This window comes from Panthera uncia, chromosome X, assembly GCF_023721935.1.
Source record: "Panthera uncia isolate 11264 chromosome X, Puncia_PCG_1.0, whole genome shotgun sequence".
NCBI lineage: Eukaryota > Metazoa > Chordata > Mammalia > Carnivora > Felidae > Panthera > Panthera uncia.
Window position 1 is genome coordinate 55,265,292 of NC_064817.1, and position 13,400 is coordinate 55,278,691.

Genomic DNA, 13,400 nt, shown 5'->3' on the forward strand with positions numbered 1-13,400 from the left:
GGTTAAACTATTTCTTGAAAGCAATCACAAAATAAAGGCATTAATTGGAAATGCAAAAAAAAAGGGGGGAGGATTGGGCTCTTTGGTCACAGAAAGACAAATATGGTATAATTCCCATGGTGTGAGGTATCTAAAGCAGTCAAATTTCTAGAAACAGAAAGTAGAATGGTGGTTACCAGGGGCTGAGGAAGGGGGAAAGGAACATAGGGTTTCAGTACTGCAAGGTGAAAAAATTCTGGAGACCCATTGCACAACAATGTGAATATGTTTACCACTACTGAAACGTACACTTGAAATAGTTAAGATGGAGGCACCTGGGTGGCTCAGTTGGTTGAGCGTCTGACTTCAGCTCAGGTCGTGATCTTGTGGTTCATGAGTTCGAGCCCCGCATCGGGCTCTGTGCTGACAGCTCAGAGCCTGGAGCCTGCTTCAGATTCTGTGTCTTCCTCTCTCTCTGCCCCACCCCTGTTCATGCTCTCTCTGTCTCAAAAATGAATAAACGTTTAAAAAATTTTAAAAAAAGAGAGCAAGATGGTTGCTGGTTTCCTTAAATACTAGTTGGAGTTCTATAATCATTTCCTGTGATACTCTGACCTTCTAAATTCTCAGATTATGCACCAGGTAAAAAGAGAACAGTGTTTCTTAGACAGACTGAGAGACAGAGACAGAGAAATTTTCTAAATTCTTTCTGTAGCCTTCCTATTATTTGTAAAAATGCACACTAGTTTCCAAATAAGCCTGACAATAGCTTGGGCCTTCATCATATTTTCTGATGAAACATTAGACAAAAACCAATTTGATCCATTTATTATGGTGAAGGGACACATTTTTTGTTTCCTTTCCCTTTTTTTTGGCCTTGATCTCAGGTTTTTAGAAGCACATATTTAAAAGTCAAGTACAGGTTTTTACATATGTCATTTAAGTTACCATTCAATAGAATCCAAAAATATATTCCAAATGTACTTAGACCAAACTGGAGGGTGAAATTTTATCTCTTTTTTTCTCTTCCATTTTTAACTAGACTGTTTCAGTACTATGTAAAGTTAACCTTTTGCATTATGTTGTGCTAGCTACATCAAATGACTCTTTATATACGAAAGCAGAAAACATTGCAATGCCCCTTTCTGTTTATACACTTAATGAATTTCTTGGCAAATACTTTCATTTTTATCGACACACTCTCACAACCTAACAATTTCTTTTTTTTAATTAATTTCATTTTTTAAAATTTATATCCAAATTAGTTAGCATATAGTGCAACAATGATTTCAGGAATAGATTCCTTAATACCCCTTACCCATTTAGCCCATCTCCCCTCCCACAACCACTCCAGTAACCCTCTGTTTGTTCTCCATATTTAAAAGTCTCTTATGGGGGCGCCTGGATGGCTCAGTCAGTTAAGCGGCCGACTTTGGCTCAGGTCATGATCTCGCGGTCCGTGAGTTCGAGCCCCAGGTCGGGCTCTGTGCTGACAGCTCGGAGCCTGGAGCCTGTTTCAGATTCTGTGTCTCCCTCTCTCTGACCCTCCCCGTTCATGCTCTGTCTCTCTCTGTCTCAAAAATAAATAAACGTTAAAAAAATAAAAAAAAAAAAAAGCAGAAACAGACCCATAAATACAGAGAACAAACTGGTGGTTGCCAGAAGGGAGAGGGGATGGCAGGAGGAGTAAAAAGGATGAAGGGGAGTGGGAGATACAGGTTTCCAGCTAGGGAATGAATAAATCATAAGGATGAAAAGTACAGCACAGGGTATATAGTCAGTGGTATTGTAATAGCACTGTATGGTGACAAGGGGTAGCTACACCTGTGGTGAGCATAGCATCATGTATAGTGTTGAATCCCTGTGTTGTACATCTGAAATTAATGTAACATTGTCAACTACACTTCAAAAAATTGTTTAAAAATAAATAGTTTTGCAAAAGAGTAGTTTAAATGTCTTACATTAATTTTATAGCAACTTCACAGCTTCGTAATAATTCTTTTTTTTATGTTTTAAATATTTTTTTTTGAGAGAGAGAGAAAGAGACAGCATGAGTGGGGAAGGGGCAGAGAGAAAGGGTGACACAGAATCCGAAGCAGGCTCCAGGCTCTGCGCTGTCAGCATAGAGCCCCATGAGGGGCTCGAACTCACAAACCCTGAGATCATGACCTGAGCCGAAGTCAGATGCTTAACTGACTGAGCCATCCAGGTGCCCCATAATAATTCTTATTCCAAGCAGTTTGTAGTGAAACCTTAAATTATATTATTACAATATTCCATATTCCATCTTACTACATGAAAATATATCAGAAAGTGAAAGAGAAGCCTCCATAACAAGGTACAATCAATGCTCTACCAAAGTTAATTAATTGCCTTTTCCCCTTTAAGTCAAAATACATAGTACCATGGCTTTGTGCCTTTCCTTGGTAATATCTCGATTCCAGCCTTAGAACACAAATGGAGAAAAAAGTGGGGATACAGATATGTTTGAATGACAAAGTCATGAGTTTGACTTAAGACTTTTACCCTTGTGTTCAAATGAGGATAGAGGAAATGAAGTGACAAAGAAAGAAACATCTTGAATTGCATCTTTTGTCTTAGAAACATTTCCCTTTAAGGCTGTGTAACTGGAAACATTTTCTGCACAAGGTAATATCAAAATACTATATTATATCATTGCACAACGAATAAACAGTCTGCATTTCAAAATAACTAATAAATATTAGGAATAACCACCCCATGACTACTGAATCAGAGGTAAAATGATTAATAATTCCAAATTAATCAAGACGTAGCTAAATTAAAAAGAAACTAACAAAAACTTTTACTTTTTTAAATGTTTAAATTTATTTTTGAGAGAGAGAGACAGAGACAGAGGGCAAGCAGAGGAGGTGCAGAGAGAGAGGGAGACACAGAATCCAAAGCAGGCTCCAGACTCTACACTGTCAGAATGCAACCCGACATGGGGCCCAAACCCACGAACTGTGAGATCATGACTTGAGCCAAAGTCGGACGCTTAACCTGTTGAGCCACCCAGGCATCCCAGAAAAAACTTTTGAAAAATGGCATGTATATGGTAGGTAATAAGACTTCCATATATCTGATATGGTCTTAACATTTTTTTTACATAATGCTTCACATTTTTCACACTTTTTGAACTAGAGTATTTGGTGGAGGCAGGGGTCAAATCTAGCACATATTCCTAGTGACTACATTAATGAAACCTATGAATCCAATTGCAAAACAATGTTTTCTTTGTATCTAAATCCATTAAAAACTTGATAAAAAGTTTAATGTTGTAAGAGAATCCAATCTATTTATGAAATTTAGTTGTGCAATCAAGTTCTACCCAAGAAAATGTTGACTAAGCTGAAGAAATTAGGAGAAAATGTTTGCCAAAGGAAAGTAACACAAAAATTGCTATGATAGGAATCAAACATCATGTAATATTTCTTGAATAACAGTTCTAGGGGTGCCTGTGTGGCTCAGTTGGTTAAGCATGTGACTTTGGCTCAGGCCATGATCCCGGTTCTTGGGTTCGAGCCCTGCATTGGGCTCCATGCTGACAGGTCAGAGCCTGGAGCCTGCTTTGGATTCTGTGTCTCCCTCTCTCTCTGCCCCTCCCCCGCTTACAAACTCTCTCTCAAAAATAAATAAACATAAAAAGTTTAAAAAAACACAACAGTTCTAGTTCCGTGGATCTGTATATGTTATGCCTATTTGTATCAGAGTTTAATGACTGAAAAGTCAACAATTTCTAAATTGGTGGCATACATTTCTTAAAGATTTTTAGAAACTTTTAAAAAAATATTTATTTATTTTTTGGGAATGCAAGCTGGTGCAGCCACTCTGGAAAACAGTATGGAGGTTCCTCAAAAACTAAAAATAGAACTACCCTACGACCCAGCAATTGCACTACTAGGCATTTATCCAAGGGATACAGGTGTGCTGTTTCGAAGGGACATATGCACCCCCATCTTTATAGCAGTACTATCAACAATAGCCAAAGTATGGAAAGAGCCCAAATGTCCATCGATGGGTGAATGGATAAGGAAGATGTGGTGTATATATACAATGGAGTATTACTCGGCAATCAAAAAGAATGAAATCTTGCCATTTGCAGCTACGTAGATGGAACTGGAGGGTATTACGCTAAGTGAAATTAGTCAGAGAAAGACAAAAATCATATGACTTCACTCATATGAGGACTTGAAGAGACAAAACAGATGAACATAAGGGAAGGGAAAGAAAAATAATATAGAAACAGGGAGGGGGACAAAACAGAAGAGACTCATAAACATGGAGAACAAACTGAGGGTTACTGGAGGGGTTGTGGAAGGGGGATGGGCTAAATGGGTAAGGGGCATTAAGGAATCTACTCCTGAAATCATTGTTTCACTATATGCTAACTAATTTGGATGTAAATTAAAAAAAAATAAAAAATAAAACAAGTTAAAAAAAATGTTTATTTATTTTTGAGAGAGAGAGAGAGAGAGAGAGAGGAGACATAATGAGTGGGGGAGGGGCAGAGAGAGGTGGAGACACAGAATCTGAAGCAGGCTCCAGGCTGAATTGTCAGCACAGAGCTGGACGCGGGGCTCAAACTCATAAACTGTGAGATCATGATCTGAGCCGAAGTTGGACACTTAACTGACTGAGCCTCCCAGGCACCCCGCATTTCTTTAAGAGTTTTTAATGTAAGGTTATTTAAAAATATAAACCACTAGATGAAAATAAAGGCAACAGAAAAATTCAACTTTTCACAACTAAAAAATTAGCACAATCTTTTTAAAAAAAATTTTAATGTTTATTTTTGAGACAGAGAGAGACAGAGCATGAGTAGGGGAGGGGTGGAGAGAAAGAGAGGGAGACACAGAATCTGAAGCAGGCTCCAGGCTCCAAGCTGTCAGCACAGTGCCCAATGTGGGGCTTGAACTCAGGAACCGGGAGATCACGCCCTGAGCTGAAGTCGGACGCTCAACCGACTGAGCCACCCAGGCGCCCCCCAAATTAGCACATTCTTAAAACTAATTGAGAGTAGGGACACCTGGGTGGCTCAGTCGGTTGAGTGTCTGGCTTTGGCTCAGGTCATGATCTCATGGTTCCTGAGTTAGAGCCGCACGTCAGGCTCTGTGCTGACACAAGGAGCCTGTTTTGGATTCTGTCTCCCCCTCTCTCTGTTCCTCCCCTATTTGGGCTCTGTCTCTCTTTCTCAAAAATAAATAAATGTTAAAAAAATTTAATTTAAAAAAATAATTGAGAAGAGAGTGTTGTCAATTCATAATTCTAAATCTTTCTAAAGTATGAGATTAAAAATCACTTTCAGGGGTGTCTGGGTGGCTCAGTCGGTTGGGTCGGGTCATGATCTCACAGTTTGTGAGTTCGAGCCCCCATTGGGCTCCAGGCTGATGGCACAGAGCCTGGAGCCAGTTTCAGATTCTGTGTCTCTCTCTCTCTCTGCTCTCCCTCCCTTGCTCGTGTGCTCTCTCTCTCTCTCTCTCTCAGAAATAAACATTAAAAAATTAAAAATATCATTTTCAGTGTATATATGAATTCTACACTTTATCACATGGATATGTTTCTTTAACACTATCTTTTGAAAATAAGCTGTTAAAGGAGACAACGATTTTTATTCTAGAAGTTTTATTCAACTCTACTTTGGGTTGAATACACATGCAGTGTGCTGTCAATGCATAGAAATCACAGCAGATAGCAGCAAAGGATGGTGGGGGGTGGTGGATTAAGGAGAATCTGATAATTCACATTGCGATTTTTTTTCCTCATGGTGGAAGAGAATTCACTCTTTTTTCATTTTAGAGAGAGATAGCAAGTGCATGTGAGTGGGGGAGAGGAGGAGTGGGGGGAGAGGGGCAGAGAGCGGGGGACAGAGGGAGAGAGTCTTAAGCAGTCTCCACACCCAGCACGGAGCCTGATGCAGGACTCCATCCAAGATCTTCGGATCATGACCTGAGCCTAAATCAAGAGTCAGATGCTCAACGGAGTGAGCCACTCAGGCGCCCTCATACTTCACACTTTTAAAACTTCAAGACTTTTCTTTTTCTTTTTTTTTAAAATTTTTTAATGTTTATTTATTTCTGAGACAGAGAGAGACAGAGCACGAGTGGGGGAGGGGCAGAGAGAGGGGGAGACACAGAATCAGAAGCAGGCTCCAGGCTCTGAGCTGTCAGCACAGAGCCGGACACGGGGCTCAAACTCACAAGCTGTGAGATCATGACCTGAGCCGAAGTCACCCAACTGACTGAGCCACCCAGGCGTCCCCAAGACTTTTCTTTTTAAAGAACCCAAAATAAATACATGATAACTTGCTGACACTTCTCCGCCCCTAAACAAATTGATTACTCTTTGCACTGAGAACTGTAACAGTTGTAGCAGCAAAAGTTTTTAATAGCAATGAAAGTTTGCAAACTATATTTCAATCTTTTTCTTGAACTCAAAAAGTGCAAGATGCAGGGTTCTGCTAATGTTCATTAATGCTGTTCCTGTCCATAATCCTTCATTTTGTTGGCAAAGGCGGTTTTTGAATTAAGTCTATTTTGGTATACAGAAACATAACAAAATGAGGCAGGTATTGCAAAGAACGCACCTGCATGAATCACAACACCCAACTGGTCAGTTTGAAAAGGGTAAATGGCAGATTCAGGCAATGGAGGCTGTGAATAACGAAAAGCTCTATTTTCAGAGTCCCTGGTTGAATATTTATTTAGATCAGGAATTGTCCATCCACATCTGGTTGTTCACAAAAGCGAAACCGACTGTTTGAGTGCTCAATTCTAGTGTGATATGTTTCACCATGGGAGTGAAAGCTTGAGCTTAAAAGATAAGTCATCAGAACTATCCAGAACAAGAAAAGCACCATCTGGCACATTTACTAGATTCCCTTCTGCCTCCCAGCATGTGACCAGTTCCCAGGACCATCTTTAGTTCACAAGTTTTTTCAGCACCTCTGTCATTCTTGTCACAACCATAAGACCACTACTTTCCATTGACTCATAAACTCTTGCAACCCCAGGAGCAGAGTCAGGACCAACATTGAAATGATAGCACATACTGTTAGACACAAGGACATCTGTGCCAGTGAGTCCACTAAAGTTGCTTTGGATTTGATTATTCCACATTGGAGGTAGTAATGGTGAGTGTGGAGGGACATCGTCATGACTTACTCTTGGGCTCTGCAATGTGATGCCTATAGTGTCAGCAAGCCATTCACAGACTGATCCACAAAGATCTCTGGGGCAATGACTCTAGGCCCTGGTCTACCTGACTTCCATTTTCAGAGAAAGAGTTCCCTCCCACTTGAGAGGGAACTGCAGAAACTTCCATGGGAGAAGAACTGATCAGACAATAGCTGGATGATCCTTCCAAAGAACACATCCCTTCACCTACAGGCACAGAACACCGAATGCAGTACTGAGGTGTAGGTCCAGTAAGTACAGACACGTATTCATTGAGGTGACGATGCAAATCTTCCTTCTGAGATTCTGAACTCTTTGGTGAATTCTTCTTTTGTTCTTGGCACGCAGTTCCTTAGGTTGTGAAAATCTTTTCAAAGATCATTCCATGCTGGATGAACCAAAGCTTTGACTCTTGCCTCCTGCATTTTGAAACACCTCTCTTCAGAGTTTGTGGGTCAAGAGGCCACTGGTGAGACTGTAGTGATAGGTTGCCATCAAGAGAAGCAGACTTTATTGGTCTTTGAATCTTTTTTTTTTTTTATGTTTATTTTGAGAGGGAGTGTGTCTGAGTGAGAAAGGGAGAAGGATAGAGACAGAGGATCCAAAGCAGGCTCTGTGCTGACAGCAGAGAGCCGGGTGCGGGGCTTGAACCCACGAGCGGTGAGATCATGACCTGAGCCCAAGCCGGACACTTAACCGACTGAGCCACCCTGACGCCCCTGAGCGCGCACACCTTTAAAGAGTATCAGTGCTGAGGAGAGGAAAAGGTATCCTCAATTGGCAGAGCTCCTAGAGTGTGTGCTCCCCTAGCCTTCCTGCTTTTGTTCTGCAGAAAGCAGCCTTTTAAATGTACCCATTAAGGTTTCACTCTTTGATCTTTTTCCCCAACTTTTTCATCTCGACCGTTGATAATCACAACTGTTCACATCTCCATCTTAGCGGCTACCAAATAAGGCATCGTGTTTTCCAAACTCCCTGGCTACTGATGGTTCTTGTACTACCGTGAAGTCCGTTTTCTCGTGGACTTTTATTCAGGTTCAAATATTTCTGGAAGGGTTTAAGACGGATTTTCTTCGTGGTGGCTAGTTTGCGGACCCCGAGGGATCCATCTCTCTCTCTGGAATGTTATCCCCGAACATCTGGAGAGCCCGCGGGTCGACATCCGTGTGTTTCTGCAGCCTCGTTGAACCTCTGGAGCCATTTTTCCGGCGGCAGCGGCGCGGCGGGAGGCGGCGGCCGCGGACAGAGCGTGACTCTCGCTCCCTCGCCCGGAGCTGGCGCGAGCGCGGAGAAAGGGGTGCTCTTTGGAGCCGCTACATTTGTGGTCGTTTGCTACACGGTAACAAAAACCTAATGCGCCACTCGCGATGTTAGTGGGAAAACAAAGTTTTGCATTGGGGTGGAAGAAGCAGCTGGTTTATTTCAGATGATTCTGAATTTAGAATTGCAGCACATAAAAGGGAGAAAAAAAATCCACAGAAATCTGTGTGAAAGAGAATACACAAAAGCACCCTCTTCACTGCCCACGTCAGGCCTTCTTGGTCACCCTCCTCCAGCCTGAAGTGTCTATTCCCTCCCCCAGATATTTATAGACCTGAATGTAATTTATCACCTAAATAATACTCTTCTGTTTTATGCTCTAGTGGCTTTTTAGTGTCTAACTAACTGGGCTTCAAGTTCCTTGGGGGCAAGATCTGGTCTTGTTGATTTTTGTGTTCCCCGCGGTGCCTGGCACAGAGACTTTAGTAAATTTACTGGACTGGCCAAAGACGGCATGTTTATCTATTGAGTAAATCCTTCAAACTAAACCTTCCAGGTGCTATGCCTGGAAGGTACCTGGAGGGGGTTCTTGAGAGTTCAGCTGGGTTTTTTCCCTATGGAACCACTGTGAGCCCCACCATCCAGCTTTCCACAGCAACGAAATGTATCATAACATTCTCTGACTCTTCTCTCAGGGTAAGGAAACTCAGATCACAAGTATGGATAGGCCAAATAACCTACCTGACAGGGAACAAGACCTGGCATTGAACGACAAAAAGAATTTTACTTAATCAGCTAGAACCCACTGATCAGTAAGGCCTAAATATCTGCCAGTGGCATCTGAGAAGTCTGTTCTAAAAGTTGAAAAGCTGAGTTTATTCACCACAGGTGGGGCACTCGTAATGAGAGGCGGGGAGAAAAGGCTTTCCAGGTTAAATCAATTTGAGAGAAGAAAGTGGTACCCAATTTTCAGCGAGAGTTTGTGGAGTGAACTTTGTCTTTTTCATTGCATGTGACTCTTAATTATTGGATGTGATGGAAGAAATTCTCATATGAATTTTCTCTGTGCTCATATGCATAATTAACAGTTTGTGAGCTGTCTTGAAGAAACTGAGGCAGAACTGGAGGGCTTAGTTTTTTTTTTTATTTTAATGTAGTCAAATGACTAGGTAGTAGAAAGGTTTAAAAGAAATTTACTGACCTGTTTTCTTAGATCAAGGGTAACTTTGAAATAAAAGGCTCTGAGAGATCCACCTTGTTGCCTCCACGAGTTTATAATAATTTCTTCCTGATGTGGCAAGGTACCTTAAATCCTTTGTGCAAGGAGATACAGATTAATACCTATGTTACAAAATATCTGAACAATAGACTTGAAACTACAGGGGGGATCATAAGAGGTGATTTGTCCAAGGAAGTGGAGGCAGTTCAGACTCAATGTAGATGTGTGGTTTTAGGTAGATGGCAAGTGAATTCATCTGTCATTGTTGAGCTGCCTTGAGCTAAATGGAACCATCGATTGTTAGGATTTGCAAAGCTGTATGATGGAAATGAAGTCACAAGTCCGAAGGGAGTGAAGGATTTTGACGAATATGAATCATCTTTAACATTTTTATGGTTGCCTTTGGAATGCAAAGGCATTTGAAGCATTTGCCTCAATACCGTGGGCAGAACTACGCTGAACACCAAAACGATTTTGAAATTTCCGGCTATATGGCTAACATCTGAGATGTTTGGGTTCCTTTGGCCCTGTGAAAGTTATCAGTGTTTTTCATCGAAGTGCTTAAATCAGTGGCTGGAGTCAGAATTAAGACTTGTTCAAATCATAACCTTCTCCGCCATCGTTTCGAACAACAGTTCAGTCTGTGAAATATAAACATTCAAATTCATTTGCTCAGGTTGATCCATCAACCTTGTAACTATCGATTTTTACACGAATAAAGTTGACGAGATTTTTTTAGACGCCTCTGGCATTTACCTTAAAATCTACTCTCTTGGGTAGGTAATAGACTGTATAACTCCGGCAAAAATATTTTCGTTTTATAGACGGGTTTCTTTTTAAGCCTCCGCTTCGCTATTGAAAAACTTGGCCGCTCCTGCCCCAGACGGTGCCCTAACCACGAGTAAGGTTGACAGCGTTGCTCGCATGCGCTCTCGCCACAATCGTGTTTGTCGCAATGGGCCCGGGCGGAAGGTTACACAAGAGCTAGCGACATTGATTATAGTCATTTTGTCGGTTGCGCTGGTTACCGCGCTACCTCCGCGCTGGTACTTGATTGTAACAGAAAGTAGTTCCGGCCCGTGTTGTTTCAGCCGAGGAGCCGTCGCCGCCATTTCAAGACCGTGAGAGGTAGATGGCCAACCAGAGTTCTAAGGTTCGAAGCCTGTAACTGCTGCCGCCGCTTAAGCCTGCCAAAATACTGGTGCGTCTGCTGCCCTCTTACTTACTACCTCCAGAAACATTCTTGCCAGTAGTGGCGGCAGTAGGTCAACTACCCCCTTCTCGTTCTCCTTCAAGAAGCTCCAGATGGCGTCTTCCGTGGGCAACGTGGCCGACAGCACAGGTACCGGTGTCCGTTCTACCTTGGCAGAAGCCCCTTTGGGGTCTCGCGCCGTCGTCTACCTCTCGTCACTCCCTTCCTTTCCCCTAGCCATCCTCATCACATCGGCGGCATTGCTGAGCTTTTCGTCGTCTACCGGCATCTGTTCGGGTTTTCCGCTGTTCGCGCCTCAAACATTTCCTCTTGTTCGCTTTTTGCTTCCATTTTTTGCTTTTTTAATCCCATCAATTTTCTAGCTTCCTACTCTCTCGGGACGCTTCTACCACACGTGCGCGCTTAGAATGTCTCGGAATGGACTGCGTTGGAATCCCTGCCCTTTCCCTCTCCTTCGCAGCCCATTTCCCCCCCAGTTCGGCCTACCGCCCCCCCTCCAGAACCGCCCCCCACCCCAGCCCTTTCCCCCTAGCCAGATTTGGTTCTTTTCTGTCAGTCTAGGGCGGGGGTGCCATTCCGATGTAGTCATAGCCTCACTTTGCATCACCCGAGGACGAGCAAAAGCTCCTTGGGTGTGCTGTAAGTAACCTCGGAAGAGGGGATACTGAGCGGCGCCCCGCTGGGCAGCGCCTTTTTGGTGTTCCTTTGGTCGAGCGGCCCCGGCCTCGATTGGAAATTTCCAGGGGTTCCTTTGGCCACCGCCCGATTCCACCCGCTGCCCCCAGCCTGGATCTCCCACCCCGTCTTCCCTCCCCTCCCGCGGGGAACCACACCCTTTCCTTCGCGAGGTTGCCAGCCCTGCGGGCCACTTCCTATCCTTGGGGATAAACCGGCCCGGCGCTGGTGCTTTGGCGTTGACTACCCTGCCCGCCGAATTCCTGCTTTGTGTTACTTTCTCCCCGTATTCTTCCGCCGCCTCCTCCTCTGGGTCTTCCATCCCCATTCTTTAGCTTGGTATCTCTTTATTCATAGGGTATGTTATTTTTTTTTAAGTTTTCATCCCTGCTTGGAGAGTTTGTAAAGCAACTGGAGTGTAGCTGCACAAGTGCAAGGCGGTTGCCCTTTTAGACCATTCAGTCGAGAGCATTCGGTACTAAAAATAAGAGAACCAAATTATAGGAGTGTCCTTCAGCTGCCTTTCCTTATTGAGGCTATTTGGGGCGGAAGGGGGGGAACTGGGCTGTGGTTCTAAGGTTTCCCACGAGGTTATTTTGTTTTTTTTCTCAGTTGAGATATGTCAAGGGTTTTATTATTTTTGGACATTCTGCAGCAAGTAGTAGGCGAATCTTCAGTTGTATCTTATCCACGAGATTGTAGGTAGTGGGGTTAATAATTAGTGGGTGTTCCCCTTCCTTCCAGGGATTCTGAAAGATTTAAGATTCTGTAGTAGCTTGGCCTTTTCTGTGTGTGTTATTTTATTTGAGGAAGTTGTCATTTCAAGTGTTAATATTAGCAGATAAGGGGCTTTGAAAAGTTGATAAAGTGATGTGTTAAGGAGCTAGGAAGTTCTAGAGACTGGTCTAAAGTGTAATTGATTCTCTAGCTTCTGTTTTGGGTAGAACCTCACCCAGGTTTGGATGCAAGTCGCTGCTCTGGTGTAGTGGTCAGCTTTACATTCTGTCAGGAAATTTACTTTGCTTTCCTGAGTATACAGATAACTTGCCAGCTCTGATGGTTGGGGAGCTAGGCTAAAGTTTGAGCTTGTCCCTATGACCTTGGTAGAATTTAAGTAATTTGTACATCGTTTCCCATTCCAATCTCCTAATGAAAGTGCTATGGTCAAATTCCTAGTAATGTGTCATTGTTTAAGTGTTTACAATGGAGACTTAGGCAGTTTCTTGTTTTTCTTCCCTCTCTGGGCTTTAGCTGCACCCTTAGTCTTTATGTATCTGATTTAAGTCAGATGCAGCAAAATGCTTTTCATTTGTTATTCATTCTGTCACATTTTATCTAGTGGTTATATACTTTAGCATTTCCCCATTCTTTTAAAAAACTGTTGCAGTTGTAGGCGACTGCTTGGTTTATGTAGGGTTGTTTGCAATGTCTTGATCCTTTAGTCGGTGTCAGAGCTCTTTGGAAAATGCTAGTCTTAAACAACAGTGTGGGTGGGATTTAGCTAATTTGGTCTCCATTGTCAATTTGGGGTAATAGAGGAGCGATATAATCGTGGGTCTTTATTTAAAATGTCTGATGACCCTTTTAAATATTTGGGCTCTTGAGAGACTAATTCATCTTGTTTATCAGCTGTTTTAAAAATAGCACCTTTACTTTCAGCGTTTTTCCCCCTCTTCTGGTTTCTAGTGTATCCCTTAATTGAATCAAGCAGTTAAGTTGTGAAATCTACAAAAACATCAATGTAATTTTAAGAGTTAAAAACACATCTGGTGTTGCTACTCAGGTTAAGAGAGTTACCAGTACTCCACCCCCCCACCTCCCGCAAATCCAACCTAAAGCATGGGACAGAGTATTCTGTTTC

The 13,400-nt window shown here is 42.6% G+C and overlaps 1 protein-coding gene and 1 pseudogene across 4 annotated transcripts in view; one reads left to right on the forward strand and one right to left on the reverse strand.

Moving 5' to 3' along the window:
• Nucleotides 1–6,467: 6,467 nt before the first annotated feature.
• Nucleotides 6,468–8,297, reverse strand: LOC125931322 (suppressor of cytokine signaling 6-like; annotated as a pseudogene).
• A 2,414-nt stretch (nucleotides 8,298–10,711) lies between these two features.
• Nucleotides 10,712–13,400, forward strand: part of OGT (O-linked N-acetylglucosamine (GlcNAc) transferase) — a 36,390-nt gene continuing 33,701 nt past the window's right edge. For 2 of the 4 annotated variants that reach the window (XM_049643946.1, XM_049643947.1), the window contains exon 1: nucleotides 10,713–10,993. In XM_049643946.1, coding sequence (XP_049499903.1) covers nucleotides 10,957–10,993 — 37 coding nt within the window. In that variant the 5' untranslated portion in view covers nucleotides 10,713–10,956. Of the gene's footprint in view, nucleotides 10,994–13,400 lie in introns of all 4 variants that reach the window. The other 2 variants (XM_049643949.1, XM_049643948.1) reach the window with 2 other exon arrangements.